The sequence below is a fragment of the Apus apus genome, chromosome 16 (genome assembly GCF_020740795.1).
Source record: "Apus apus isolate bApuApu2 chromosome 16, bApuApu2.pri.cur, whole genome shotgun sequence".
Taxonomy (NCBI): domain Eukaryota; kingdom Metazoa; phylum Chordata; class Aves; order Apodiformes; family Apodidae; genus Apus; species Apus apus.
Window position 1 is genome coordinate 1,845,822 of NC_067297.1, and position 24,755 is coordinate 1,870,576.

General features: G+C 57.2%; 2 protein-coding genes across 3 annotated transcripts in view; both read left to right on the plus strand.

The window, feature by feature from the left end:
* Positions 1–4,648, plus strand: part of KSR2 (kinase suppressor of ras 2) — a 65,866-nt gene extending 61,218 nt beyond the window's left edge. The window contains exons 17-19 of the mRNA XM_051634277.1: positions 1,634–1,763; positions 2,558–2,691; positions 4,256–4,648. Coding sequence (XP_051490237.1) covers positions 1,634–1,763; positions 2,558–2,691; positions 4,256–4,262 — 271 coding nt within the window. The 3' untranslated portion in view covers positions 4,263–4,648. The remainder of the gene's footprint in view (positions 1–1,633; positions 1,764–2,557; positions 2,692–4,255) is intronic.
* Positions 4,649–12,944: 8,296 nt separating this feature from the next.
* NOS1 (nitric oxide synthase 1) overlaps positions 12,945–24,755 on the plus strand; it is a 94,076-nt gene continuing 82,265 nt past the window's right edge. For both annotated transcript variants that reach the window (XM_051633946.1, XM_051633952.1), the window contains exon 1: positions 12,945–13,067. The gene's annotated coding sequence lies outside the window, so the exon portion shown is untranslated. The remainder of the gene's footprint in view (positions 13,068–24,755) is intronic.

The following is a 24,755-nucleotide window of genomic DNA, read 5'->3' on the forward strand; positions in this document are numbered from 1 at the left end:
CTTCAGCTGAGCTTCTACTCTTTCTTTTTATTCTGAGCCTGAGCTTTGTCCTTCCATAAAAGCACCAGCTCCCTTTAAAGATGAAAAGATTTCCCCACATTTTTCCTCTTTCTTTTTTTATTCTGCTGCCTTCTGCCAAGCCCAGGAAGCTCCCAGATGATCCAGAGGGTTATTGCCATCACTGCTTCCCTGGAGGGGTTTGTAGATCAGTGACAGCAAGAGGAAAAGGTCTTTTAAAAGGCTCTCAAAGTGTTCAATTCAAGCGTGTGGGTGGGTGGTGTTGAAGCTGGTGGTAGTAATTAGGATTATCTAGGTGGGCTTGTCCTGCAAGGGGAGCTGGAGCAGCCCAGGACTTCTTGGAGCACCATCCATACTCCAACCCAAATGGTTTGGCTGGGTCTGAAAGAGTGGGAAGGTGAAAAAAAAAATCAGCCCCAAAATCCCAACTGGGAACACCAAAGGGATGTGTTGAGATAGCTTCAAAGTCCTTGCTCCTCCCTGAGGGTCTTCTCTGGTGCCCTCGGGACCTGCTCCACCTCCAGCTAACCCACCCCGTCCTGGTCCTCCACAGCCACAGCACCAAAGGGCATCTCACATCATCCAAACGTGTGGAATTTTCCAGCCAGACTGGGCACGTTTTTCCCCAAATCAGGAGGGCTGGTTTCCAAAATCAGGCAGCCCCTCCTTCCTGAGAGTGATCCTCCCTTCATCAGACCCCTCCTCCCCCCCTGGCTCCACCAGAGTTTTCCACCCTGATGCCTTTTGAACCCCCTTTCTTGCTGGTTTAAGCAGCCATCAGGGCATCCCTTGAAGGGAAAAGCAGCTCCAGGGAATTCTGCCATGGAAATTGGGAGCAGCGTGGTGGGCTCCAAGGCTCATCCAACCTCCAAGTGCCAGAAACCAAGGCTGCAAAACTCCCAGGTGGTAGCGGGGGTGGAGGACTGTGGGGGTGGCCACCAGCTCAGGCTGCTGACATCCTTGTTTGGGGAGATTCCTTTGGATTTGGGAGTCCTGCTGGAAGGGAGGGCTTGGCTGAGCACTGGGAGCAGTGCAGCAGCAGATGGCTGCAGGCTCACGTGTGCCATCACCTGGTGTGGGCATCAGGGGGTGGTTCATGCCATGGCTTGGCTGGCTTTTTTTTTGCTGCTCAGAGCACTTTTTTTGGAGAAGAAAAAGGGGGGGAAAAAAGTGGGAGGGGAAATTGGATGCTCAGGCTCCTCCTTGCCTGGCACAGCTGGAGCTGGTGGCAGAGCTGGAAATGCCAGCCCAGCAGCTGGACCATGGATTTACCCCCCACATCATCTCTGAAGCTGCTCTGCCAAGAGTTGTTGCAGCCCAGCAGGAGATGCTCACTTGATGTAAGAGGCTGGTGGCTCTGCCCTTGCTTCCCACCAGCCTCCATCCTGGCTGGTGGCTTCCTCTTGGGCAGGTCCATAGCCTCAGTTTCCCCACCTGGGAGTGGTGGGATCTCCTTCATGAACGTTGAGCACCTCCAGTGTTGGATCTGGGTTGAACCACCTCCTGGGTGCGGGTGATTTTTGGAGCAGGGAGAGGTGGTGGATGTGGGTGCAATGGCCAGATGTCCCCCCTGTCCCAGCTCCTCCTGTCTCTAATCCCTTCTGTGTCCCCTCAGCACCATCTGGTACGAGCTGCACGCACGGGAATGGCCCTTCAAGACGCAGCCAGCAGAGGCAATCATCTGGCAGGTGGGAAGAGGGATGAAGCCCAACCTCAGCCAGATTGGGATGGGCAAGGAGATCTCGGTAGGTGTTGTGGGGCTGGAGCCCCATGGGGGGGGGGGTGTGTGGAGGAGGAGCCTGCCCCAGTGGTGGAGGGTCCCTTTGAAAACCACTCCCTGCTGGCCAGGATCTGCCAGCAGGAAAGAGGGAGACCTTCTGTTCCCACCTGGTGAGGCTCAGCCCTGCTGCTGTGGCATGAGTGGCAGCTCAGCTTGTGTGTTCCTTCCACCCCAGCCCTTCACCAGGATGTGGTGGTGGAGATGGGATCCTCATGGGGTGGACACATACCCTCCACCCCAGCCCTTCACCAGGATGTGGTGATGGAGATGGGATCCTCGTGGGGTGGACACGTCCCCTCCACCCCAGCCCTTCACCAGGATGTGGTGATGGAGATGGGATCCTTGTGGGGTGGACATGTCCCCTCCACCCCAGCCCTTCACCAGGATGTGGTGGTGGAGATGGGATCCTCGTGGGGTGGACACGTCCCCTCCACCCCAGCCCTTCACCAGGGTGTGGTGATGGAGATGGGATCCTTGTGGGGTGGACACGTCCCCTCCACCTCAGCCCTTCACCAGGGTGTGGTGATGGAGATGGGATCCTTGTGGGGTGGACACGTCCCCTCCACCCCAGCCCTTCACCAGGATGTGGTGGTGGAGGTGGGATCCTCGTGGGGTGGACACGTCCCCTCCACCTCAGCCCTTCACCAGGATGTGGTGATGGAGACAAGGTCCTCATGGGCTGGACGTTGGGCACGGGGGTTGTGGCAGGAGAGGGACAGGCTGTTTGCTTACACACACACACCCCCTACGTGGTTGCAGGACATCCTGCTCTTCTGCTGGGCCTACGAGCAAGAGGAGAGACCCACCTTCACCAAGCTCATGGACATGCTGGAGAAACTGCCAAAGCGCAACCGTCGCCTTTCCCACCCTGGGCACTTCTGGAAGTCAGCAGAGTAAGTTCCTGCCCCTGCTTGTCCTTCCCCTGCCCCTGCTTGTCCTTCCCCTGCCCCTGCTTGTCCTTCCCCTGCCCCTGCTTGTCCTTCCCCTGCCCCTGCTTGTCCTTCCCCTGCCCCTGCTTGTCCTTCCCCTGCCTGCACTCCTCAAGACCCCACTGGGTGGTGTTTGGAGACCATGGGGACAAGCTGTGGGTGTATTGATGCCAGGGGGAGGGCCAGAAGGGGTAGGAAGTGTGGTGACCAAGTGCTGTGGCCGTGCCAGCTGTCACTGCAGTGCTGGCTGTCCTTGGGGGACTGGAAAAGCCTGTGGAAGGAGTTGGAGATGATGAGGAGGAGCTTGGTGACCTGCTCCACCAACACTGGGAGGAAGAAGCAGGGTAGGTCCAGGGGCAGGCTGGAGCCAGGACCTTAGGGACATCTCCTTTGGGGACATCTCCTTCAGGGACATCAACCAGGGCTCCTGTGCCTGCCTGTGCATGATGCCCAGAGCAGCTTTTCCCTCCTGGGAAGGTGATTTTTCCTTTTTTGGCCCAGCTTGAACCGAGGGTTGGGATGTCCTGCCCGAGGTCCCTCCCTGCACCAGCCCTTGCAGCTTCCCGTGGTGGGACAAGAACATGGTCTCTTCTTCTCCCTCAGCCAGCTCGTGGCCCAATCCTGCCCCATCCCGTTGCCTTAGTCCCATTTCCCTGCTCCAGCAGCCATAGATGGGTCCCCAGGCAGGGTTTAGGATCTGGCTTGTTGGTAACAGCAGGGAAAAAAAGGCAGAAGAATCACTTAGAAACTCATTTTCTCCCCCAGAATTCATCTTATTATGACTAATAGGACCAAGAGCTGAACCCACGTGCACAGGGTGGGGATTTTTCCCTTCTCCCAGCATCTATCTCCCAGCCCATGGGGGCTGGAATCTGGGATTGGGGGGGTGGAGGGAAAGATGAGCTGAGGGAGAGAAGTGAGGCCACTCGAGGAGGCTTCAAACATCCCTCTTGGGCCCCAGGAAGGTTAGAGAAGCTGATTCCTCCTCCTGGAGCTGGAGGTGGCTGAATCCCCAGGTTGTGGAATTGCCTGGTGGGGTTTGGAAGGGTTTTGTCATCCTTACCCCCCCCACCTTGGGCTGCCTGGGCAGCTCCTCCTTCATGAATTACCAGCCCCTCTTTTGCTAAGAGGTGGTGGGGGGAGGACACTGGGCTGGACATTCCCTTTCCACCCCAGCTGCACCTTCTGGAAGGAGCTGGGTCATGGCCACTGGTCCCACGGCAGGTGCCAGCTCCCCAGGGAGCTGTGCTCATCCTGCAGGGAGGGGACAGGGGGCAAAACCCACCCAGGTCCTGCTGGGGAGGGGGTGGGGAAGCTGGCACGTGGGTGGATGTCCCCACCAGCCCCTGTCCCTCTGGGTGACACCAAAGAGGTCCCTGCCCCTCGCAAACCCAAACCGGGAGGGGCAGGAGCACTTGGGCTCTGTTTTTTGGGGTGTGTGTGGGGGAAAACACAGTCTGGGGAGGGTTTTTACCCTGCAAGACCCCGCGGGGCCGGTGCTGACCCTGCTCTGTTGTGTCCCCTGCAGGCTGTGACAGCAGGAGTCGAGGGACGGTGCCTTCCTCCTCCCCCTGAGCTTCCTCCTCTTCCTCTCGGCTTTCCCACCCGGGGACACAGAAGAGGAGCAGCGGGACGGGGATGAGGGACCAACCTCTTCCCCCTCACCCCACCCCCTCCAACCCCCCAGCCTTTTTCACTCTGCCAAACCTCTCTGCAAGGGCTGGAGGAGCTGAGCTGGTGGCCCAGCCTTGGGGACAGCTTGGGGACACCTTGGAGACACCTTGGAGACACCCTGGGGACACCTTGGAGACACCTTGGAGACACCCTGGGGACACCCTGGGGACACCCTGAGGACACCCTGAGGACACCCTGGGGACACCCTGGGGACACCTTGGAGAAACCTTGGGGACACCCTGAGAACACCCTGAGAACACCCTGGAGACACCCCGAGGACACCCCAAGGACACCCCGAGGACACCTTGGAGACACCTTGGGAACACCTTGGCTACACCTTGGAGACACCTTGGGGACACCTTGGAGACACCCTGAGGACACCCCGGGGACACCCCGGGGACAGTGGCTGGTTGTGGGCACAGGCTCAGCTCTGGGGCAGGTGGCTTCAATCTTTTCCCCCCCCCCCTCCAAGGGCTCCTCTGAGCCCAACCTGCTGGTGATGCCCAGCCCGGGAGGGGGTTGCTTTCTAGTTCTCGATGGGTTTCTGCAATTTCTTTGCTTTATTTGTTATTTTTTAAAAAAAAACAACAAACGGAAAGGAAGGGGGAGGCGTTGGTGAGCAGGGAGGGCGGTGCTGGGACCCGCCCCCCCCCCCCCGGGGGTGCTGCTGCCATCGGCTGCTCCCCGCAGGGAAACGCATCTCCTGGAGGGGTCCCTCTCCCCCCTCTCTCCCCCTTGGTGGGCAGCTGTGACCTTTCACAAGTGGCTTCTCTACCTCCCGGCCATCCCCACTCGCTCCCCCCCCCCACCCCTGGCCGCCCCTCTCAGCAGGGCACATCCCCACCCCCCTCCTCATCCAGCCCCCCTGGCCCAGCCTGTGGCTCATCAGCCTTTCCCTCCCCCCCCCCCACCCCCCCCCCACCCCCCCCAGCGCTGCTTTGCTCTTGGCTCTGACCTCCTGAAGGTGGATTTGGGAATGCTGGGGGTTGGGATCCTTCCTGGGGCTCCTTCCCAGGCTCATCCCTGGAGCCAGGCTCTGGTTGTACAGAGCAAGCATCTCCCTTCCCAGCCCCACGCTCAACATCCCTCCCTCAACAAGCAGGACCATTTTTCCCTCCCCCCCCCTCTTCATCTTCACCTTCCCTCAGCCAAACCCCAGGCTTCCCAGAGGAATGTTCTTTGGGAAGCATCTGGGAGCTGCTGTTGCCATCTGAGAACCACCTGCTGGTATCTCCTTCTCCCCACGGGCTCAGGGGGGGCCTTGGGGCTCATCTTTAGATGATCATCTTTAGATGATCTGTGGAGCCATGGGATGGCAGCAGATGGTCCTTTCAGGCCTTCATGGAGTGTAGTTGCTTGACAGGAACCATCCTGAAGGATTCAGTTGTCTAAGTCAGCTTGAATTTGGAGGGATGACCAGACTCTGCAAACCCCCTGGCCCAGGGTTGCTCCTCCACCTCCCCTTGCTGGTGTTTGAACCTCTTTGGTGCCAGTAAAGGAAGATCAGGAGCTTCATTGCAGCTGGGAAGAGATGGGGCTTGAATTGGGGGAGCAAGGGGGATACAAAGGTGCTTGTAGGCCTTAAGACTTCCACACGTGTGGATGGATCAAGGCTGGGGTGGGCAGGAGCAGGAGGGTGAATCCAGGTTCTGAAGGTGCTGGCAGAGGGTGGGTCTGGATGAGGCTCCTGCTGGTGCTGTTGGGACATTTCATAGAATCCCAGACTGGTTTGGGTGGGAAGGGATCTCAAAGATCACCTAGATCCAACCCCCCTGCATGGGCAGGGACACCTCCCACCAGCCCAGGCTGCTCCAAGCCCCATCCAACCTGCCCTTCAACACTGCCAGGGATGGGGCAGCCACAGCTTCTCTGGGCAACCTGGGCCAGGGTCTCACCACCCTCACAGGGTGGTCTCTGGTCCCCTGGGAGTGATGCAGCAGGTGGCTGAGCACCACCTCATCTCAAAGGCTGTTTGTGGCTCCTCACCCTCTGCCTCCTCCACATCCCACCTCTTTCCTTGCTAACCCACACCAGCTGCCTCATCCGTGTCCTCAGCCCCCCGGCCCACCCCCCAACCCTTCCCTGCCACCCCAGGCCCTCTCCACCCTCTGCTCTCATGTGCCATAAATGTTGCACTGCTCCTCAGGGTCCCTCTGAGGTTTCACCAATGCCTTCACCTGCCGTGGTCCTGGGCTCTGCGGGAAGGAGTGAAGGACAACAGGGAGGTGTCACCATGAAATCCCTGGTCCCCAAAGCATGCTCAGAAGGAGGAGAAAAGTGGTGGTGACCTTCCAGCTCGGTGGATTTAGTTTCTAAAGGTGTGAGCTTCCTATTTGGAGCATGTTGGGAAGATGGTGGTGACAACCCCGGGTGATGCTCAGCACTGGGGGTGTCAAAAATGCTGTAGCCTGATAGATGTTGTGCAGATTGATGGTGGGAGGTCCAACCTCCACCCTGAGACACCGTGGCTTTGTGCTCTGTGCCCCAAACCTTCTATGTGCCTGGAAAGTCCCACCTTGAAACACCCCCCATGGGGTCTCGCCAGCCCTTGGCAAGACTCAAGGAGAGCACGTTGGTTTGGGTCCTCACCAGGAGCACAGGGCTCTGCAGTGACTTCAGCCAAGCGTGTCCACCCTTGGATTTGGGGCATCCAAGAAGGAGCCAAGTGCTCCTGGAGCCAACGAACCTCTCCAGCTCTTCCCACACCTCCCTCCTCTTCCTCCCCTCACTGAAACATCTCGACCAGGCCACGAGCAGAGCTGGGGCACAAGGGGATGGTGGAATTTATATCCCTGTATTCCTCAGAAACCAGCTCAGCTCCAGCCCTGGTGTTTGCACCATGCCTTCTGCTTTTTGCAAACCTTAATTATTAAAAAAAAAAACACCCAACAACAAAACCCCCCAAAACCAGCTCAAACCAACAAATATTTTTCATTTGTTGTCATGTTTGTGGTTGTTGTTGTTGCTGGTGGGTTTGTTCTTGGGGGGTTTTTTTGACTCTGGCTTTGTGCAGGGTTTGTTGGGTTTTGGTTTTTGGGGGGGAGGGGTTTGTGGGGTGGGTTTTTTGGGGGGATTGTTTTATTTTTTCCCCAGTGTTAAAAATATCCAGCCCTGCAGCAGGCAGGGAGTGAGGGGACGTGGGAGAAGCTCTCCACAATGCCCTCTAACAGGAGATCTGAAGGAGCAAGAAGGTCCATCCAGGGGCTCAGTTTAGCTGCATGAGCTAGAGGAGGGACAGGGGTTATTTCCAGACACGGAGCCCATTTTAGCCCAGAGTTTGGAGCAGCAGCTTGAGACACCAGGAGCTGTCCCCGAGGCTGGGGGACATCTCAGGCTCTTGAGGTGGAGCAGCCCCAGAGATGAGCTCCTGCTTGGGTCCTGCAGCTCATGGCTGCTCCATCCTTCTGGTTGCCCTCCCAGGTTTTTCCCTGTGTTCCTGGATCCCTGACCTTGCTGTTGTCCAAGTTTTGTTGGTTTTTTTTCCCCAGCATTTCACTGGGAAACACCACGTTTGGGGCTGGGTGGGGAGGTCGCTCTGGTGATGGAAGAGGTGGAGCTGCACAGCCCCCAAAGCACTTTGCCCTCCTTTGGCTGCTCAACTCAATTCCCAATCCTGCTGCTTCTCCTGCCCACTTTCCCCCACCACCACCACCACCACATTGCCCAAGTCCTCTCTGAGCCATGACCAGGCCCTTCCTGGGGGTGACGAGCTTCAGAGTCCAGCCCCAAGGACTTTTCTCCAATACTTGACCATGGTAGGAACCCAGATGCTGAAGATTTAAGACAGAAATGGGTAGAGATGAAGCTGTGGAGGTGGAGGAGCTGCTTGACCTCCACCTTTGGTGGATGTTGGAGGAGCCAGTGCCTACAGCTTAAAGAGAAGGGGGTTTACATTGGTGGGATCACAAGATGCCACCTACACCCCCCCAGGTGCCCCAGGGAGCCCCTGGCCCGGGCACCTTCACTTTCCTTCCTCCTTTCTCGGCCATTTCTTTCTTTTCCTTCCCATTTTTCTTTCGATTTCTTTTTCCTTTGGGTGCCAACAGCAGTTCTCTGAGAAGCTTGGTCAGCTGCAAAAAAAGCCTTCTTAATTTCTGCTCCCTGTAAAGTATGCTGTTCCATTTCCTTGTACATAAGGTATATATAAATATATATACATATCTCTATATGTATGTATATAGATATATACATATATAACGAGCTCCTGTACAGTTTCAAACTCAATGGCCTGCTTGGTTTTCTCTGTGTTAGTTCTGACCGTTGCAGAATGAGCTGACTTTCATTTCCCTTCTCCTCTTCCCCTTTTCTTTTTATAAATATATACATAAATATATATATAGAGAGAGATATATATATGTATATTCTGTGGTCGTCGTTGCAAAAAAACAAACCCAACCTCTCGTCGCCGGAACAACAAGCAACAACAACAGAACAGTTGGTTTTGGTGGGGGGAAAAAACCCACCTAAACAACACGATCACCCACCAAGAGAAGCTTGCTGAGCAAAGGGCAGGCTGGATCTCCCTGATGTAAATTTGTACAGTGATGTTTCTAAGGTTTTCTACACTCGAAGAAAGTCTTTCTAATTTCCTCTCTCCGACTGGGCGCGAATCTGTGACCTCCAGAACTGGATCCCCCTTTGTTCCCGTGGTTTCTCGTGCCGTGTTTTGGTGAGGTGCCAGTGTGTGAATTCTTGATGCCAATAAAAAAAAAGAAACGCCCCCCCCCCAAAAAAAAAAACCGACCGAGGGAAAAGCAAAACGGGACCGAGAAGCTCAAACCAAACCCAAGTAACAAACCGCCCCGGGAAACTCGGCGCCCTCCCCGCGCTGCTTCGTGTTCAGTCCCTGCATCAGCCTGGTGGGGACTGGGAAGGTTTGTCCCTGGTGGGGACTGGGAATGTTTGTGCCTGGTGGGGATTGGATCACTCTCCTCCATCAGATTCTCCATCAGAATCTGGTGATGGTTGTTGGGGTTGGACACAAACCAGCTTGGAAAACTCGTCTCCCCTCTCTGCTGCTCCACGTCCCATCCCTGCCCTGCATCATCCTGGTGGGGACTGAGAAGGTTTGTCCCTGGTGGGGACTGGGAATTTTTGTCCCCGGTGGGATTGGATCAATCTTCTCCATCAGATTCCCAGGAGAATCTGGTGATGGTTGTTGGGGTTGGACACAAACCACCTCGGGAAACTCGTCTCCCTCCCTGCGCTGCTTCGTGTCCAGTCCCTGCATCAGCCTGGTGGGGACTGGGAAGGTTTGTCCCTGGTGGGATTGGATCACTCTCCTCCATCAGATTCCCAGGAGAATCTGGTGATGGTTGTTGGGGTTGGACACAACCAGTTTGGAAAACTCGTCTCCCCTCTCTGCTTCTCCACGTCCCGTCCCTGCCCATCATCCTGGTGGGGACTGGGAAGGTTTGTCCCTGGTGGGGACTGGGAAGGTTTGTCCCCGGTGGGATTGGATCACTCTCCTCCATCAGATTCTCCATCAGAATCTGGTGATGGTTGTTGGGGTTGGACACAAACCACTTTGGAAAACTCATCTCCCCTCTCTGCTGCTCCATGTCCCATCCCTGCCCTGCATCATCCTGGTGGGGACTGGGAAGGTTTGCCCTTGGTGGGGACTGGGAAGGTTTGTCCTTGGTGGGGACTGGGAAGGTTTGTCCCTGGAGAGGATTGGATCAATCTCCTCCATCAGATTCTCCATCAGAATCTGGTGATGGTTGTTGGGGTTGGACACAAACCACCTCGGGAAACTCGTCTCCCCTCTCTGCTGCTCCATGTCCAGTCCCTGCATCATCCTGGTGGGGACTGGGAAGGTTTGTCCCTGGTGGGGACTGGGAAGGTTTGTCTCTAGAGGGGAATGGATCACTCTCCTCCATCAGATTCTCCATCAGAATCTGGTGATGGTTGTTGGGGTTGGACACAAACCACCTCGGGAAACTCGTCTCCCCTCTCTGCTGCTCCATGTCCAGTCCCTGCATCATCCTGGTGGGGACTGGGAAGGTTTGTCCCTGGTGGGGACTGGGAAGGTTTGTCTCTAGAGGGGAATGGATCACTCTCCTCCATCAGATTCTCCATCAGAATCTGGTGACGGTTGTTGGGGTTGGACACAAACCCCCTTCTCCTCTCATGTCACCACGCTGGTTGGAGGCCCTTGGGGGGGATGATCACCCACGGGCGGGAGCTGAAAAGTTGGGGTTGTCAGGGGAGAAATCTGCCCTGGGAGGAAGGGCTGGGGGTGCAGGTGGGTGGCTGGGTGCTGGGGGGATGCTCCTCCCCAAGCAGGACCCCTGGGGGGACAGCAGAGGGGGGGTGCTGGAGCTCTGGAGGCTCCTGGCATCTGCTGCTCGCTTTGTTTGCTTCTCTCGTGCTGTTTTCCTGGGCTGGGGGGAGCCCATCCACCTATAAACCAGCCCGTTGAGAAGCAGCAGCTTGTGGGGCTGGTCCCCTGGATGGCAGGAGATGGAGAAGAAAGTTGTGGAGGGTTCCTGTGGCTGCTTCTTCTTCCCCCCCAACCCCCCCTCCCCACTCTCCTCCCCCTCCTTCACTCCTCGCTATCACCCCGAGCTCTTGAAAGGTAAAATAATGATGGTTCCCCATGAATAAACCATGACCACTCAACACTTCTCCTGGCGAGGGCTTTTCATCTTTCAAAGCCTGCAGGAGCTGGGTGACCAATTAAACCAGGCACATCCCAGTGACAGGGCTGGCCGGGGGGGTGGATTTTCCTGGGAAAGCTGGGGAAAAGGGGAAGCTGGATGGGAGGGGGCTGCTGTGACTGGGAGGGGGAGGTGTGTGTGTGTGTGTGGAGCTCCCAGAGGAGACAGAAACAGGGGATTCGGGATTCAAGAGCTGCTGTTTGATGTTGTCACTGTGCTGGGGGCTTTGCCACCCCCCCCCCTGGCTCCCTGGTAGATGCTGGCTGCGTGGCAGTGTCCCCAGCTCTTGGATATATGCAATAAACAGGGGGTTCAAGCCTGCTGGTTGTTCCCCTGCTGTAAATCTGGAGGATCCCCACCAGTCTGGAGTGGCACTGGTTGGTACTGGTGTGTAACTGGGCAGTCGAGGCCCCAGCTGAGGTGACAGTGGCAGCCCCTGCTGTGCCAGGGTGCTGAGCTCCCTCCTGGCTGGTGGCTAATGAAGTGCCAGGTCAGGATGGGGCCAAATGTGCAACGTTTCCCCCCAAAACAGCCTTGGTGGGAGATGAGAGGAGCCTCCAAACGTTGCTCTGTGCCTCCGAGAGCCACAGGAACACAGCCACGTGGCCATCATCTCCTTCCTGCTGGTGATGAATCACCAGCCCTTCCTATTGCAGAGGTGAGGAAGAAAATGCAGGGGGAGAAAGAGGAGCTGAAGACCCAGGACGTGGGATCCTGTCCTCCTTGTGGGGGTCAGGGTGGGGCTTTGTTCCTGCTTGGGTGTTGGTGGCATCAGCACCCCAGGGGTGCAGCCAGGCTGGCTGGTGTCAGAGGGTAAGGCCACCAAAGGGGGGATGCTGGCTTTGGGCTGGCAGCTCTTTTGGGGTCAGCTGTGTTGGGGGAGAAGGAGGAAAGCAGAAAACATCTACATTTTCACCAGAGGTGGTGGCTTCAGAGGTGTCTCCACGTGTCCCTGGTGCTGCTTCAGTGACCCACGCTCCCCCCCGGGCACACAGAGGGGGGTTTGTTATCCACGTGGATCTTCCTTGGCTCCCTCCAAGATTGAGCAGGTGCTGAAGCCTTTCATTCACCTCCAAGTTCAGATAGGTGGGCAGCAGGGAGGTCCCCTGTGGGGTTCCTCCTGTCCTTGTGGTTCTCCCTGTCCCTTGTGGTTCCTCCTGTCCCTGTGGTTCCTCCTGTCCTTCTGGTTCTCCCTGTCCCTGTGGTTCCTCCTGTCCTTGTGGTTCCTCGTGTCCTTGTGGTTCTTCATGTCCCTGTGGTTCTCCCTGTCCCTGTGGTTCCTCCTGTCCTTGTGGTTCTCCCTGTCCTTGTGGTTCCTCCTGTCCCTGTGGTTCCTCCTGTCCTTGTGGTTCCCCCTGTCCTTCTGGTTCTCCCTGTCCTTGTGGTTCACATTGTCCCTGTGGTTCCTCCTGTCCCTGTGGTTCCCCCTGTCCTTCTGGTTCTCCCTGTCCCTGTGATTCCTCCTGTCCTTGTGGTTCACCTTGTCCTTGTGGTTCCTCCTGTCCTTGTGGTTCTCCCTGTCCCTGTGGTTCCTCCTGTCCCTGTGGTTCCTCCTGCCCTTGTGGTTCCTCCTGTCCTTGTGGTTCTCCCTGTCCTTGTGGTTTCTCCCTGTCCCTGTGGTTCCTCTTGTCCTTGTGGTTCTCCCTGTCCCTGTGGTTCTCCCTATCCCTGTGGTTCCTCCTGTCCCTGTGGTTCTCCCTGTCCCTGTGGTTCCTCCTGTCCTTGTGGTTCTCCCTGTCCCTGTGGTTCCCCCTGTCCCTGTGGTTCCCCCTGTCCCACTGCTCAGCAGATTTCCCTTTCCTCACCTCTATTTTTATGCTGCTCTTTGGGACAGAAACCTGAGCCTGGAGCCATTCTGTGAGCTCCCACTTGGCTCCTGGACAGGACCCTTCCCTCCCAGCAACCTCAGGAAGCAGCAGCGATTCCCAAATCCCAGCTTTGGTGCCCTAAGATTTGCACCTGCAGCTTCTCCTGAGGGTCAAGGATCTGTGTCCTCAGCAGCACCAGGTAGAAAAACTGGCTGAAGGTTTTTCCTGAGCCTCACAGCTATTTACTTCTTCCATGTTTTGTTGGGATTGAGGGGCTGGGAAGCAATTCCTGGACATGGGGGTGGGGAAGGTGGGCAGGGCACCCCCTCATTTTTGGGTGTGCTGGGAGGTCCCTGTGGCCTGGAGATGGGACTGTGGATCTGAAGGTCCTCTTGGAAAAGAGATCTGCAGCTGAGTTTGTGCCCAAGCACCTGAAGGGCTGGGATCACCTGAGGAGGGGCCATTTGGGTACCTGGCACCAAGAGAGCTTGGAGGAGACCTCATCCCCCTGGGGCACAGGGTGATGTTTCTGGGGCATTTGGGGCATTGCTGGGGGTCTCAAGAGGGTATGAGGAAGACCCTGTGTCCCCCCCATCTGTGGGGAGGAGCAGGATGGGGCACTGCCTGGCTGCCAGCACACCTGCCTGCCTGGGGTTGCTCTCTGGGGTGCTGGGGGGGACCAGAAACCAGTTTTTGACCTTGAACATCAAGTAGAAGCTTCTACCCACGTCCCTGTGATTATACCCAGTCATGGAGCAGCTCTAGAAGTTCACGGGGGGGGGGGATCTGTGAGGGTCTGTTGGGTTCTTGTGCTCCATAAACAGCTTTTTATCCTGGGGGGGTGGTTGTGGTGATGGGTTCATAGCTGTTGTGGCCACAGCTACTCCAGCAAGCCCCAGGCTTGGGGACAAGCTGTCCCTCTGTGTCTGCTGGCACAGAATCATGGAATCCTTCTGCTTGGAGAAGACTTTTCAAGATCATTGAGTCCAACCATTCACCCAACTCAGAGTCAAGGGCTAAACCGTATTCCTGAGCACCATCAGGCTGACTTTACACCAAGGGGACCTCATGGCCTTGGCCACTAGCCCGTGGCTGGGGGAGTGTGGGAGGGGACAGCTCCCCCCCAGCTCATGGACACTGGGATTAGAGCAGTGCCCACTGGTGGTGGCCAAGCCCCGGGTTGGGTTTCAGCCACCAACAGCTATTTTCAGGCCTGCAAACCCTCTGGGTGGTACCACTGGTGACTGTGTGGGCAGTGAAGTCACCCCCTGAGCACCGTGTCCTCCCTCAGCCTGGCTGTGCCACCTTCTTCACCAGGATCTGATTCACACACTCTGGTTTCCAGCTCCTTGCTCCATCCAACCCCTTCTCCAGTATCCTGCCTGGGGTCACCTCCTTGCTTCCCACTTGCACTGGGGGGGGGTGTTTGCTGCTGGAATTGGCCCCCAGCACCCTCCCACCACCCACAGCATCACCTCGTGGGGTGACTGGTCCCTGCTCCCCACCCAGAGCCCCAAAACCCCCCAGGTATTGAGCTGCTCCTGAGTTAGTTTGGGGTTGTCAGCAGCACGTCCACACTGGTGCCTTGACTCCGCATTGGAGCCAATACACTGGGAACCCCACTTGACCCCCACATCCATGGGAATGCTCCAGGCAACCACCGTGATGGGAAGGAGAAGGTTTTGGCCATGGCAGATCCCTTGTTCTATGGTTGAGCAAATGTTCCCAGTGGTTTCCCCAGTCCTGCCTCTGGGCTTGGCTTGGAACCTGCCCGGGGTGCTGGGAGGAAAATGGATTGTCCCATTATCTGCTCTTTCTCCCACACCTGAAATACAATGAACCTGGCAGGAGAGGGACCCATGGGTGCAGGCAAGGAGCTCAGCCACGGCCTCCCAGGTGGAATTTTTTTCCCAAGGGAACAGTTTTTTTGGCCATCCTTGGAGCCAGAGGTGAAGGAGACGAGGGGGCTGGTAGGTCAAGAGCCTGGGTTGGGTCTGTGTGTGCTGAGGTTGGCACTGGGGGGGGAGGTTTGGGGCAATGTGGGGTGTGGGACCCTGCTGTGGGGATGGGTGCTGTGAGATTTGGGGGTGGAGGGGGGCTGGGAATGTTGTGCTTGGGCTGCTAAAGGGACAGATGGATCCTGTTGTGGCAGGAAGGCAAAGGGTTTGGCTTCTGCTGCTTGTTGAGCTGTTAAAGCAGCAATTGCTCCCATGGGAGGTGCTGCCTGTTCCCTGCCTTGGGGGGGGGGGGAGGGGGCACCCCCAGGGCTTCTTCCTCCTACCAGAGGTGTCCAAACCCCTTCTCTGATTTCCTGGAACCTGTTAGGAAAGCTGTTTGCACATCAGCACCCAGCACCTGGGTTTGAGTGTCCCCTTCCTTGTTTCCACAAGCCCATTGATGTGCAGGGATGGATCCTGCTTCCCCCCCCCAGCCCTGAACTGGGAACCTGCAACTGGGGGGTAAAGGCAGAACCACTGAGCTGCTTCCAGGTGGTTGCTCCAAAGTCTTCCTTGTGGAGAACAGTTGGTAAACTGGTTCCAGGCCAGAGCACTGGGGACCTGCTCTGGCTTTGGAAGAGGAAAACACTGGGTTAAGTTGCTCGTGGCTGGATAAAAGTGGGGGTTTGTTTTGGGAGCAACTGGAGGGGCACCTGGGAGGACATTCCTGCTCTCCAGAGCTTTGCCTTGGGGTGGGAAGTAGAGCAGGGGCTTGATTTATGGGCTTGACAAAGGATGCTTTGTAAAACTGGGTTGGTTTTACAAGGCTGGGGTTCCTTGGGCTCGAGCTGGGTGAGAAAACCACGTCTGTGGGGGTGCAATGTGTGGGTCAAGGGCATCCCCCCCCTGCCTGGGGCTGGAGGAGTCTTGCTTGGGGTTCAAAGTTCAGTTTCAAGAAGGAAATTGCCCCCGTGACAGCAGAGCTGGGGACATTCAGGGGGTTTGCAGCAGCAGAACTTGATGCTGAACCAGGGTGCAGCTTTCCCAGAGCTGGTCAGGCAGGAAACGGGGAGATGGGAGGGGAGAGGAGACAAAAGGGTCCCTGGTGGTGATGAAATCTTGAAGCACTGGTTTAATTCATGCAGCAGCCCTCGGATGTGTCCTAACCCTCCGGGCACACCTGACTTGGAGGCGTGGAGGGGCTGGAGCTGTGCTGAGGAGCCTGCAGGTGCTTTTCTGCTCTCCCTCACTTTGTAGCTGAGGGGAAAAAAAAAATCAATGCAAATTCCATTTCAGATGCCCGGAAAGACCCATTATCTCCTGATCGAGCTGGGGAGGTGAAGTTCAAAGGAAACCCCAGCACTGTGGCAAGGGCAAGAGCTCCTGCCTCTGCTCTTCTGGGGCCTGGCTTAGAAACCCAGCTCCTTCCTTACAGAGAGGTCATTCTCTGGAAGAACCTTGTTGGTCCCAGCTGTGGTGTGGAAACCTTCTCCTGGGCTCTGTGGCTGGTTTTGCTTTGGAAAAAGCTTTTTGCAGGGGGGAAAGTCCTGATCCCCGGTGCAGGTGTTCCAGGAAGCAGGGGACAACCCACCAAGCCTGGTTCTGCAGCTGCTGGGTTTCCTCCTTCTCCTTCTTTTATTTATTTCCCCCCATCACTTGGGGGTTTTGAACCCAAATCTCCTGCTTGTTCTCATCCCTGTCCCCTCTACTCCCAGTCCCACCCGTTGGGCTGAGGAAGAGCCAGTCCCTAAACCACTAAATACCCCCGAATTAGTTGATCCCCCCCCAAAACTTGTACAGCTGGGCAGGCACAGAGCTGCTTCCTCCTGGGGAGGGTGGAAGTTATTGAATAACCAACCTCAGCTGGTGGCTGCTGGGGACACTGTGGCTGTGCTGGCACCAGCTGCCCGGCAGGTATTTTTGATCCCCCAAAACCTACAAGGAATTCCCCCCCCGCCAATCCCAACCCCGGGGGAACACAACAGGGAGTGGAAGGGGGGGGGGGCTTGGCTGTGGTGGTGGGTACCCCGGGAGAGCCTCAGGGTGCTGGGCATGGCCTGGGGAGGGGACAGAGACCCTGCTGGGCCCCCGGGGGAGGCAAATGCCACCGTGGGAAAAGCGGCTGGGGGCGGGCAGGGCACACGCAGCCCCCCCCCTGCTGCTCCGTAGCCGGCAAAGCCCTTTTCCTGGCATCTTATCCCCCCCCCCATCTCTGCCAGCCCCTCGGCTCTCGGGAGCGATGGAGCTCATGGAGTCGGTGGGTGCCTTTGTTTGCTTTCTTTTTGGGGGGGGCTGAAACCCCGCCGGGCTGGGCTGGGGTTGAGGGGGAGGAGAGGAAATGTGGGATGCTCTGTGCCCCCGTGAGGCTGGGGGCAGCAGGGCACCGGGGGGAGGGGCTGGCTGGGGCCTGGAGGGGGGGGGGGGACACACAGAGGGGGGTTTGGGGTGGCTCAGGGGGTTGAAAACATCTTTGGGTCCAAACCCCAACTGGGAGGTTTCCAAGCGTGGGAGCAGCACAGTTTATTTGGGATGGGTTTGTGGGGGTACCCCCCCCCCCCCCCCACCTCCCCTGCTGGCCCTTCTTTCTCGGGGAGTTGTGGGGGGCTCGGGTCAGGCCTCCAGCCCTGGGGGCTTCACTTGTTCCACCCCTGGGGTGCAAGCTTGGCCCTTGCAAGGCAAGTGCCACCAGCAGCACCCCTTTGGCCAGAGCAGGGAGTTGGCATCTCCCCCCCTGGCTTAGTGGGTTCATGGGTGGGGGTCTGCAGGGCTCTTTGATCCACTGGAAGCCTTAAAAATACCCCCCCCCCCCCCCCCCCAGCCCCAAAATGTGCATCTTGCTGCACTTTTGGGACCTTCCCCTTTCTGTGTGCCAGGGGCTGGGGCCGTGTCCTCCACCTCCATTAACCCCAGCAGATTTTGGGGCAGGTGGGTGAAGAAATGTGGGGTGCAGAGGGGCAACCGTGGGGCCCCGGGGGAAGGGAAGGAGGAAGAACAGCAGCTTCAGGAGCCGAGGAGGGGTTGGGGCACCTCCAGCTTGAGCTTAAGGGGGGAACTGGGGGGGGTGTGGGAAGACACAAGCTCATCCCTCCACCCAGGACCTCAATCCTGCACCACCACAGCTGCTCTGCCTTCCTGGGAAGTCCTAGTCATGCCAAAGCAACCCTGGGAGGAGGGGGTGGGTGGAAACGACTCAAGTTATCTGGCTGCAGATGTGGGGTCCTTACCACCCTCCTCCCTCCCCCCTGCATCCTTCTTGGGTTGTTTTGGGAAGGCTTTGGAGCCAGTGATCAAAAGCTGGAGCCCTCGTCCATCTGCTGCTGACAACCTGAGCCCGGGCTGGCAGCTTCTGAATTCACAGCCTCAATAATTAGAGGGTTGGGGTTGTTTGGTTTTTTTTTTTGGTGGGGTGGGCTCTTTTTTTGTTGTTGGGTTTGGGGTTTGGTGGTTTTTTTTTTTGCAAAATTAAAAAAAAACCCAACCAAACACCCCAACAACAAAAAAAAACCCACCCCAAACCCAACACAAAAACCACCCCATCTGGGTTTATTTCATGCCTGGAATGAAAAGCCAAGGTGGGTGTGGGAAAGGGGGGGGGCAGGTGGATTTTCATCCTTAGCAACCCCAATCTTGAAATCTCTTCCATCAGCTCCGAAGAGGTGTAATTAAGTAGGAAACAAACGAGCCCAGCTAATCTGGTTTGCTTGTTTGAGCTTCGCGCAGTGCAGAAAACAAACAGAGGCTGGGGATGAATGGGACTTTTGAAAGCCTTGATTGATCGATTGGGTTGGAAAAGGGGTTTTTCTTGCGCCGAGCCCCCGGGGGGGGGGTTTGGGATGAAGGGGGAAGGGTTGGGATGCGGGGCCCGGGAACTCGGCCGCTCTCGCCCGGCTGGGGCTTGAGTTCCCGTGCTCTTTGCTTGCCCGGTTTCTTGTTTTCATGGCCTGTTTTGCCAACCCTGCTCCTTTGGATGCCTTCCCGGAGGGATGGGGGTGGATCTTGGTGTCTCTGCTGCCCGTGGGTGGCGATGGGGGGGGGGGGACGACACACACACGGGGGACATTCCGACCCTGCGGGTGCCCGTTTAGCTGAGGACGCGCCTGAGATGATGGGACGAGATGGGCTTTTCCAACCAGGATGATTCTGTGGTTCTAGAGGATCCCTCCCTCGGCAGCAGCCCCGGGAGCTTCCGAGTGTCCCCCCACAGCCCCCCTTCCCTCACCCTAGGTCAGCTCCCTGCTTCTGTGCTCCCACGGCAGAGAACCGACAGCTCTCAGTGCATCCTTGAGGATCCTCCCAGTTGCTTCCCAGCCCTCCTGCCGCCTCCCCCAGCCCGGCCACCACCCGCCGTCCCAGGAGGGGACCAGGGGATGTGGCGGTGAAGCCACCACCTCGGGGGGCTTTTTGCAGCCTTTTCAACACCCCCTTAAAGGGGCAGCTCGGCCGGAGCAGCCGCCGCTTCTCGCTGCCCGCAACTGCCCCCCCCTGCCCTCAACTCGCCCCCCCCTGCCCGCAACTCCCCCCCCCCCCGCCCGCAACTGCCCCCCCCCCTGCCCGCAACTCCCCCCCCCCTGCCCGCAACTGCCCCCCCCTGCCCGCAACTCCCCCCCCCCCCCCCTCCCGCAACTCCCCCCCGCCCGCACCCAGCCCAGCGGGGCAGCTCTGGGGGGGCAGGAGGGCTGTTTTCTCGGTTTCCCGTGCCCGCTTTCGGGCTCTGGCAGTGGCAGGAGGTGCCAGGAGCAGATGGCAACCACCGGCCGGGCTGTCGCTCGCCTCCCCGGGGCTCCTGGCACCGCGCTGGGCAGCGGCTCCGGTAACCCCCTCGCTCCCGGTAACCCCCTCATCCCGGTAACCCCTGATCCCTGTAACCCCCTCATTCACAGTAACCCATTCATCCCTGCAATCCCCTTCCTCCCGGTAACCCCCTCATCCCGGTAACCCCCTCATCCCCAGTAACCCCCTCCCTCCCTGTAACCCCTTCATTCCCGGTAACCCCTCATCCCGGTAACCCCCTCATCCCTGTAACCTCCTCATCCCTGTAACCCCTTCGCTCCCTGTAACCCCCTCATTCCCTGTAACCCCCTCATTCCCAGTAACCCCCTCATCCCGGTAACCCCCTCATTCCCAGTAACCCCCTCATCCCGGTAACCCCCTCACTCCCTGTAACCCCCTCATTCCAGTAACGCCCTCATCCCGATAACCCCCTCATTCCCAGTAACCCCCTCATCCCTGTAACCCCCTCATTCCCGGTAACCCCCTCATCCCTGTAACCTCCTCATCCCTGTAACCCCTTCGCTCCCTGTAACCCCCTCATTCCCTGTAACCCCCTCATTCCCAGTAACCCCCTCATCCCGGTAACCCCCTCATTCCCAGTAACCCCCTCATCCCGGTAACCCCCTCACTCCCTGTAACCCCCTCATTCCCAGTAACCCCCTCATCCCTGTAACCCCCTCATTCCCGGTAACCCCCTCATCCCGGTAACCTTCTCATCCCTGTAACCCCTTCGCTCCCGGTAACCCCCTCATTCCCAGTAACCCCCTTCCTCCCGGTAACCCCCTCGCTCCCTGTAACCCCCTCATTCCCGGTAACCCCTCATCCCTGTAACCCCCTCATCCCTGTAACCCCTTCGCTCCCGGTAACCCTCTCATTCCCAGTAACCCCCTCATCCCTGTAACCCCCTCATTCCCGGTAACCCCCTCATCCCGGTAACCTTCTCATCCCTGTAACCCCTTCGCTCCCGGTAACCCCCTCATTCCCAGTAACCCCCTTCCTCCCGGTAACCCCCTCGCTCCCTGTAACCCCCTCATTCCCGGTAACCCCTCATCCCTGTAACCCCCTCATCCCTGTAACCCCTTCGCTCCCGGTAACCCTCTCATTCCCAGTAACCCCCTCATCCCGGTAACCCCCTCATTCCCAGTAACCCCCTCATCCCGGTAACCCCCTCGCTCCCTCTCCCGGGAAAGAAACGGGGGGAAGGTTTTCTTTTCTCCTCTTCTTGGATCATCTTGTTTCTAAGCCCCTTCCCCGACCTGCCCCGGGAGCTTCTCCCTGGGGTTGTGGGTTTTTTTTTTTGGTGCGTGTGAAGCCCCAAATGTTACATTGGGGGGGGGAGGGGGATGTGCCCGGTGAGCCCCAGAATATTGCACGGGAGATGGGGTGCTCCAGGTGAGCCCCAAAATATTTCATGGGGGAGGGGGTGCTCCTGGTGAGCCCCAGAATATTGCCCAGGAGAGGGGGTGCTCCAGGTGAGCCCCAAAATATTTCATGGGGGAGGGGGTGCTCCAGGTGAGCCCCAGAATATTGCCCAGGAGAGGGGGTGCTCCAAATGAGCCCCAAAATATTGCCCAGGAGAGGGGATGTTCCAGGTGAGCCCCAAAATATTGCACGGGAGATGAGGTGCTCCTGGTGAGCCCCAGAATATTTCATGGGGGAGGGGGTGCTTCTGGTGAGCCCCAGAATATTGCACGGGAGATGAGGTGCTCCTGGTGAGCCCCAAAATATATCATGGGGGAGGGGGTGCTCCTGGTGAACCCCCAAACATTGCTGTTTGAAGACCCCTGGCTGGGGTTGTGTCCCTGCTGGTCCCCCCTGTGCCCTCAGCAGGAGGATGCTGACCCCTCCAACCCCCCCCCCAGCTCTGCCCCATGTGCCCCCCAGCCCTGACCCGGCCTCTCCTTGGCCCTCCCCAGCAGCCACATCCCACCTCCTGCCCCCGGAGGGGCTGGGAAATTGGGAAAAGGCCAAAATGAAACAAGTTTTCCCCTCCCCTCCTGGGTGACAATTTCAACCCTGCAGGAGCTCGGTGGCCTCCAGCTGGTTCCTGCATCCACACCAACCTCCACCAGCCCCTGCCCTCCCATAACTAGCACAAGCATTGCCTGTATTGTCATTATTATTATTATTATTATTATTATTATTATTATTATTATTATTATTATTATTATTTATTATATCTATTATTTTTAAATCTGGGGGGTGTTTCTCAGCGAGGAAGAAGCTGGTGCCGTTTGCCCTCAGGGGCTGCAGGAGGCTGGGTTGGTTCAGCAGCACTGGGGTTGTCTCCAAGTTCTACCAGTGTCTTCCTCACCTCACGAGGGTTTTTTATCCTCCCTGTGTCGATTCAGAGGGATAAATTCACCAGGCAGCAGCGACACTCACCTCCTCTCCAAGCCTTTGATCCGTTTGCAGTTGTCTCCCCCGTGACAGCTGGTTGTGTTGGTTGGGGTGTTTTGTTTTTTTTTATGATTATTGAACTGTCTGAGATGATTTCCAAAAGAGAGGATTGCAATTTTCAACTCTTCAGTCATTTGGGAGAGCAATTAGTGCTCATCTGGGAACTCCCTGCGTTGCTCCTGAGTAAATCGACCCCTCTGAGGGAGGAAGAGCAGGGGTTGATTTATGGGAAAGGGGGGAGGGGGGGGGTGAGACCTTCAGATGGAAAAACTAGGAGGAGGAAGTTTCTTGCCTGGCAAAGTTGAATGTTTTCGTAGGACAGGGGTGTGGTTCAGAGGGTGTTGGAGTTTTGTGAGGGCTGGAGTCATGCCAGGGTGCCCCTCCACACGTTCCCAGCTCCAAAAAGCTCTCTGGAAAGGTTCAACCCAGCGTTGGGGTTTTGCTTTGGCCTCTGCTCTCCCAGGGAAGATGGAGGAGGAAGGACAAGGAGCAGGGAGAGGAGGGAGAGCAGAGCAGAGGGCCCTGCTTTTCCTCCCTTGCTCCACCTTCCCATGGGGTTGGACCTGGCTGGTGTCTGCCCAGGGCTCCACATCAGGTCCCAGAAATGCAAACGCTGTGTGGTCCCGGCAGGTGGAGTTGGTGGAGGTGAAGCTTTTTGCTCCTCTGTCTTGTTCTCTGCTGGCTTCTGTTCAAGCCCAACCCAGCAGAAACTCTGTGTGAGGTCTCCAAACCTTGCCTTGCACCCTGTCTCCTCTGCCTGCACCACAGGCAGGGCCAGAGCTGGTTGCTCAGAGCTGTGACCAAGCCAAGTTTCAAATAACTCCAAGGATGAAAATCCCTCATGTTTGACCAGCTCTGTGGGAAACATCTCCCCCCTCCAATAGCAAGTCTTAATTTTGCACGTTCCAGCTTGTGCCACTGCATCTCATCCTGCCTCTGGTGACCTCCAGAGCTTCTCCCCAGCTTGCACTTCCATAGTTGCAAAAGGCCATTAGGTGTCTTCTTCTCCTCCTTTTCTTTAGGGAGAAGCAGCCCAGCTCCTGCAGCCTCCCTTTGTGTGTTCCTGCTCCAGTCTTTGGTCAGGCTGGTGGTCTCCACTGGACCTCCTCCACGTGTGTCCATGTCTGTCTTATCCTGGGGAAGACCCAGGAGTGACACCATCCATACCCACAAGTACCAAATAGAAAGGAGCCACCCAGCCCAGGGAAGCAGCTGGCTTGGACCAAGCTGAACCACGGCTCTTCTTGTCCACCAGGACCTTCATACCCCTTTCTCCAAAGCTGCTTTCCAGCCATTTGAACCCAGCCTGTCCCTCTTCCTTGGGGTTATCCCATTCCAGGGGCAGGACTTGGCCTTTGAATTCCCCGTGCTCCCGTTTCTCCAGCCCGTCGTGGTCCCTGTGTCCTGCCTTCCACCCTGGTAACTGCTCCACCCCGCTTGGTGTCATCTGCAAATGAGCTGAGAGTGGACCTGGCCCCCAGGGAGCTGCTTACCCACGATTTGGTCCCAAGGATTCTGCAGGAGGCTCTGCCAAAGGCCTTGCCAAAGTGAAGTTAGACACCTTGCACTGCTCCACCCTGGTCCACAGAGCCAACCATCTCACCCTGGAAGGTCATCAGGTCCATTGGACATGACTGACTTCTGATAAATCCCTGCTGGCAGCTCCCAATGACTTTCTTGTCCACCATGGGTGGAAGCAGCTTCCAGGAGGATTTGCTCCATCACCTTCTCAGGCAAGATGAGGAGCCTGCACCTCCCTAGATCATCCTTGCTGGACCATGGGTGACATTTGCCTTTCTCCTCTCCTCAGGAATCTCCCCTGATCCTCACTGTCATTCAGGGACAGAAGCAGCCTTGGCTGAGGGCAGAGAAGAGAGGCTCTCACAGCTCTTCTCACTTCCCTCCTCAAGGTCACAGAATATTTGGGGTTGGAAGGGACCTCTGAAGATCATCGAGTCCAACTCCCCTGCCAGAGCAGGACCAAAACCAGGGCAGGTCACTCAGAAAGGCATCCAGACAGGTCTGGAAGGTCTCCAGAGAAGGAGACTCCACAGCCTCTCTGGGCAGCCTGTCCCAGGGCTCTGTCACCCTCACAGCAAAGAAGTTCTTCCTCACGTTGAGGTGGAACTTCCTGGGCTCCAGTTTGAATCCATTGCCCCTCGTCCTGTCCCAGGGCACAAGTGACAAGAGCTTGTCCTGCTTTCTTGCTGCCCTCATGTATTGATAGACATTCATTAGATCCCCCCTCAGTCTTCTCAACTCCAGACTGAACAGCCCCAGGTGTCTCAGCCTTTCCTCATCAGGCAGATGTTCCAGTCCCTTCATCATCCTTGTGGCCTCCATTAAACTCTCTCCAGTAGATCCCTGTCCCTCTGGAACTGGGGAGCCCAGAACTGGACACAACACTCCAAGTGGGGTCTCACCAGACCTGAGTAGAGTGGGAGGAGAACCTCCCTTGACCTGCTGGAGACACCCCTTCTCATGCACCCCAGGATTCCATTGGCCTTCTTGGCCACGAGGGCACCTGGAGAACTTGTCCACCACCAGGACTCCAAGGTTCCTTCTCCAAGGAGCAGGTCACCTCCTGGCCAGGGAAGGGATGTCTGTTTGTGGGTTGCATGGTGGCACCTTGCCATGCCTTGGCCAGCCTCCACCTCTGGAGGGAAGTTGCTTCTGTTTGGAGCTCTTGGCTGGTATCTGGTGGCTGCCATTTCCCCCTTCAAACATCTTCCTAATCCACTAAGGGACCTGACATCTCCCTTTCTTTCTTCTTCTTTTTA